Source organism: Aptenodytes forsteri, unplaced genomic scaffold, assembly GCF_000699145.1.
Source record: "Aptenodytes forsteri isolate BGI_AS27 unplaced genomic scaffold, ASM69914v1 Scaffold166, whole genome shotgun sequence".
NCBI lineage: Eukaryota > Metazoa > Chordata > Aves > Sphenisciformes > Spheniscidae > Aptenodytes > Aptenodytes forsteri.
In genome coordinates this window covers 2,022,328-2,028,142 of record NW_008796110.1, presented here as the reverse complement: position 1 = coordinate 2,028,142, position 5,815 = coordinate 2,022,328, and the positions used below count along the sequence as shown (strand labels likewise).

At 37.5% G+C, this 5,815-nt stretch overlaps 1 protein-coding gene across 1 annotated transcript in view; it reads right to left on the bottom strand.

Annotated features, from left to right (window-relative positions):
- Positions 1-5,815, bottom strand: part of GRM8 (glutamate metabotropic receptor 8) — a 395,144-nt gene that overhangs the window by 226,731 nt on the left and 162,598 nt on the right. The window contains exons 3-4 of the mRNA XM_009286787.1: positions 1,112-1,247; positions 476-630 (exon numbers count right to left, since the gene is read on the bottom strand). Of these exons, the coding sequence (XP_009285062.1) occupies positions 476-630; positions 1,112-1,247 (291 nt within the window). The remainder of the gene's footprint in view (positions 1-475; positions 631-1,111; positions 1,248-5,815) is intronic.

Below are 5,815 nucleotides of genomic sequence, written 5' to 3'. Positions count from 1 at the left end.
AGAGTTGGGGTTGTTCAGCCGAGAGAAGAGAAGGCTTCGGGGAGACCTTATTGCAGCCTCTCAGTACTTAAAGGGGGCTTATAAAAAAGATGGGGGCAAACTTTTTAGCAGGGCCTGTTGCAACAGGACAAGGGGGAATGGCTTTAAACTAAAGGGGGGTAGATTTAGACTATCTATAAGGAAGACATTTTTCATGCCGAGGGTGGTGAAGCATTGGCACAGGTTGCCCCGAGAGGTGGTGGATGCCCCATCCCTGGAAAATTCAAGGTCAGGTTGGACGGGGCTCTGAGCAACCTGATCCAGTTGAAGATGTCCCTGCTCATTGCAGGGGGGTTGGACCAGATGACCTTTAGAGGTCCCTTCCAACCCAAACTATTCCATGATTCTATGATTTTTTAATTTTTTTTTTTTAAAAAGAGTTAGAGTGCTTGATCATTGACAGAAAATGAGGGTTTTGTGCCGTGTGCGTTCCTACCATCTATTGATGTTCTTTTCGGCAGAATGGTTACTGCTCCTTCTGCAATCTCTTCCTGCTGCTGAACTGGTGAAATTTTTGACCCCCAACTATCTGAGCCAATCCAGAGGAAATGTCCCGATTGATTAGCTTTTTTGGCTGCTTCCAGTATTCGCCTGAAAATAAACAACAAATGACTAATTAAACAAACTGCATTTACAAAGAACTTCAGAATCCCCAGCATTAATTCTGGCTATGCATAAGTAAGCTCACACTAACCAATTAGTCAATAGTTTTCACAGTCTAAAGCATATTCAACAACAGCTGTAGTGAACTCAGGATATAGTACTCTACAAGTTAATTTGTTTCCTCTTTAGCCATATTTTTCTAGCATTCTTATTGATTTCTTGCTTTTCAGTCACCAAATAACAATCTATTGGAGCTGCACTCTTAAGAACTAGGAACAGGTTAGATCTCCACAGAATAAAGGACCAGCACACTGTATAATTGCAACTCAATTTCTTATCACCAGATTTCCAAGAATTTTTACATAGGATTGAATCTGAAACCTCCTGTGTTATCCTATTCTGCACCAGCCAATTGAGCACCTCTGTGGAGAGAGAATATCTTCAATACGCAAAATTAAGAAACAGGTACCTAATATCATCTTCATTCGCAAACATGATCACTGCTCGAGCATTTGGAGTTTCCAACAAGCGCTTGATGATCTTTTCAAATTCTCCTGGTCTTGGTTCTCGAGGGATTTTGAGTGACTGAGCAATGCAAACACCTCCTGAGAAAAATTAAAAGGGAAAAAGAAGAATTTTAAAATGTTAAATATCCACACTTTAGATAATCCATAGTTGACCAGGCAGGCAAAGAAAACAAGATGTTAATCTGACATATAGCAGTGCAGCCAAAAGTTACCTTATCTATATATTTTGAAATATGCACTGTATAAACTTACACACTTAATGCTGAACTAAAGAGCACAACTCAGTTACCTGTTACTATATTTTTTGTATAAAATTTTAAACGACAGCCTGAGCCAGATCCTCAAGCACCACACTCTGGCTCAGCCAGACTGAGTTCTACAGACCTACCCCAACTTACGACAGCTGAGAACTAAGCCTTGCCACAGGGTTGCATTTAACCATGGAGCCGCAATTTGACAGTTATCTTATGTTCATAATGTGGCTCTCCAGTACCAGGTACTATCATACACCTCTGCTTTTTCAACACAGAGTATAAGATTAACAATAAATGCTGTGGTTACAGAATCAAGTACATAATTTGAAATGTTCTCTTATGAACGAATACATACAGATCACTTCTAATTGTTATTATGACATTCTTAATTGTTGTCTTAATTATTTAAGAGGTTTTGGGTTGTCATTGAATATTCTAAATTACTAATCAGCAAATGAACACAAACTCAGAGATGATATTTATATCTCTTCCTGACAGAAGGAGGAAAGTGCTAATTGAAATCTTTACATTTTACCTGTCCTGCAAAAAGGGACAAATTTCTACAGAAACTCAGTGATTTCTAATGGCTTTCATACACCGATGCAGGGGAATCTCTACTTCCCAATTAGGACACTGTTATCTATGTTTGAGCAGACAAGGAGAGAAATTCCTTGAGCCTGTTTCATGAAGCACTGAGTCCAGATTGACACCAACTTCCTATACCATCGATGATCCTTCTGTGATAGTTTGCTGATTTATTTATTTTAATTATTTTTTCTGTAAGAACTATTGCCTGATTTGCATTGGTACATCTAACTCCCACCAGTACTTGCTCTTGCCTGTTGTTATTCCCAAAATAAGAGCCTCTTGTGGAGAATCTAATCATTAATAAAACCAGAAAATTAAGAAAATGAGAAAATGTTTATTTCTAACAAAAAGTGACATGTTACTAGACAAAGGCAAAACAAATGATAATTTTTGCATCTCTGCATCTAAATACTTCTACATTGAAGATTGCCTTCAGTGTGAGAAAGAATAAGAATGTGTTTTAAAAGAGCTGTTCTATTTTTAATGAATGCTGGTATTTATTTTCTGATGTATAAGATCATTCGGGGCATATACATGTCTATGCATTAAAGGTAATTAGACAACTAAAGTCACAGTTAGATGGCTATGTTGTATATGGGGAGGCTTTCCAACTTTCTCAACAATCTTGTGCTCCCTATCAAAATGTCAACCTTATGTTTTTCCAAAATACTTCACAAATTAGGTTGATACACACTGTCAGTGATAGGATTTGAATGAAAACAAAGGTCCAGCCAGATGCAGCTTAGGATGTAGAGCTACATGAAGACATTACAGAGGTCTCTTGTGTTAGCTTTCTTAAGCTGAATGTATTTAATCTTTAAGTAAAACAAACAAACAAACAAAATAAAGGTATTTATGAAGCCTTTTTTTATTTCTTTTACTCAAAGAATGAGTGGGAATTGTTCAAAGCTGCCCCATGCCTGTCAATATTTAACAGGCATTTGGACAATGCCCTTACCAACATGCTTTAACTTTTGGTCAGGCCTGAATTGATCAGGCAGTTGGACTAGATGATTGTTGTAGGTCTATTCCAACTGAAATAGTCTATTCTATTCTATTCTATTCTATTCTATTCTATTCTATGTAATATTTAGAAAATGCTTGGGATTCACTACCAGATTTTGTTCTGCCTCTGCAGAATTTAATCGACTTCAATAGTTCTCTGCACAGGCAGATCCTAAGTTTGAATCAAGTTTAGACATGGCATAGCTGAAGCATGGAATTAACAACTGCCAGTATGAAAATAACAACTTTCAAATTATATCAGCCAGTTTTAGTCGCAGGCAAACATATCACCTTTTTCAGCTATGCATCAATTTCTTGGGAAGTTACTTTATTATTTTATTAGATTGAGAGATGCATACTATCATTTAGATTTATCCTGAATTCTTCTCTGCTTTATATGAAAGAAATAATATTTGCAAATCAGCACATCTGCCATTTCTAACAAAAATTGTTTGTACACATTTCTTTACCATCTATAAATAGTATGAAGATATAAATAATTTATCTGCTTTAAAATGGAATATAGTGCCTTTCTCTGGCAACATATTTCTTCATATTTTTATCAACAGCCTGGGTCCCCATGACGGACAGCTAATTTGCCAATAACAACAGATGAGCTCATATAGCAGGTGACCTTCATATTTGCCAGGTATCTTTGACAATCCAGTAATGAAAAGATGGACACTGTACTATGAAATCTTTATCCAATTTTCTAAACTGATATTAAGCTATTGTGATAAACACTCAAAAAGACCTTTACGGCAACCTCTTTCTCAAGTAACAGGGCTGAAATGTAAAAGAAATATTTAGCAGACATCCTATAAATTTAACAAACAGCAATTCACTGTTAAAAAGGAAAAACTGAAAAACAATGCCAAGCTTTTAAGTGTCCCCAGAGTCATTCAGGTTCGAAAAGTAAAACAGATCCTAAAAAATGACATAAAGGAATAATTTGTTACCTCACAAATTTTGAGAGTACATTTTTCAGCTATTTCTATTCATGCAATGGCTCTTAGGAAAAAAAAATCTTCCCACATAAAACTCAAATGCAAATATTACAAAATGCATACATATAATACACTATATACAGCCATCTACAATCTGTGTGGAATGGATATCAAGCAATGAAAAGCTGCAGTATCTAAAAAAGCTATTTTCAGTCAAAATGGTGTAGAAGAAACACTATTCCATCATTGCAGCAGCAAGTTCAATCATGACTGTACTGTGTGCATCTTAGCATCTCTACATTGAAGAATGTGTTAAGTACGAATAGGAACAAAACAAAATGCACTTCAGCCTTGTTGCTACATTTATAATGAATTGTGTAAGCTATCTCCAACACAAAAAACACTTTGTGTACACTTTTATCTATATATTGCATATACAGCTGTTGCTCAAACAAATAACAGAGTATCAATTTTCAGCTAATGGTGAAATGCTAGATCCACAAAGGTACTTACCACATTACGGTGTCTAACCTCTCAGCACCCTGCTGCCTTTGAAATCTATAGCCTGGGCTAAGTGCCCAGACACAGAGAGAGATGAGTGTCTAGGAAAAGGATTCATAGGAGCCAGCAAACTGAATAAGGAACAATTATTCCTCAAAAAAAGCTAGCAGGGGTACTAAAAGGACAGGTTTTAAGGCCAGTAGTTAGGATAATCTTATGAAGTGTGAACAAAAGAGAGATTTCCCCAAATCAAGAAGAAATAGCGTTTGAGAACAGATGTCTTGTACATGGTACCAATGGATTTACCATTTGCTGCAGAGGTGCCAAAGGGCAGATGGTTCAGACACCTAATGCCCCTGGAGGATTTATGGCTTTGAATCATAAGAACAAATAGTGTCTACGTGTTTCACCCTGTCAGCATTTCGGACTGATTTGGCATGATGACTGCTTGCCCCTGTTGCTGGTTTCTGAAACGTCTGTTATCCTTCATTGTCTGGGGATGTACCTAAAAAAATACATTGGTCTAAATTTCCCTTGGCTAAAATTATGACTAATCTAACATTTGTATGAGGAAATGAGAGCTAACTATCTTCTTACCGAAAAGGGAATGTTGTGTTCAAACCCGGTCAATTAAAAGGACTTATGAACAGGCTTCAGAGAGGGCTGCATTAAAAGCTGTTACTGAGACCAAGAAAGGAGTCAGACAGACAGACTCATTTCAGGTAGCGCAACTAGGAAGAGATACCAGTAATTGTACCCACTCCTATTGTACCCATTCCCTAATTCATATATGACATAGGAGATGAAATTAAGGGTTTGCAAGAGTCACACATTTTAAAGACATTAAGATGGGGCATTGGTGGAAAATAGTTCTTCAACTACTCTGGGGGAAAAAAAAAGTCTTAGCACCAAACTGTGCTAAGCCTCTTTTGTCTGTTCTCAGATCTGTAAAACTAAGGTTATAACCAGTCATCCCAGAGCTTGATTTGAGGAATAAAACAGATAATATGAACTGCACTGTGTCAGTGATAAGTATCCATTTGTCTTCTGTCTAACAGCTATCGAGTGTGATATGCAGCACCTGAGGCCAGGGGATGATGAAGAGAAGGTGTCCTGGTTTCGGCAGGGATAGAGTTAATTTCCTTCCTAGTAGCTGGTACAGTGCTGTGTTTTGGATTTAGGATGAGAACAAAGTTGATAATGCACCGATGTTTTAGTTGTTGCTAGGTAATGCTTACACTAGTCAAGGACTTTTCAGCTTCCCCTGCTCTACCGACTGAGAAGGCTGGAGGTGCACAAGAAGCTGGGAGGGGGCACAGCCAGGACAGCTGACCCAAACTGGCCAAAGGGA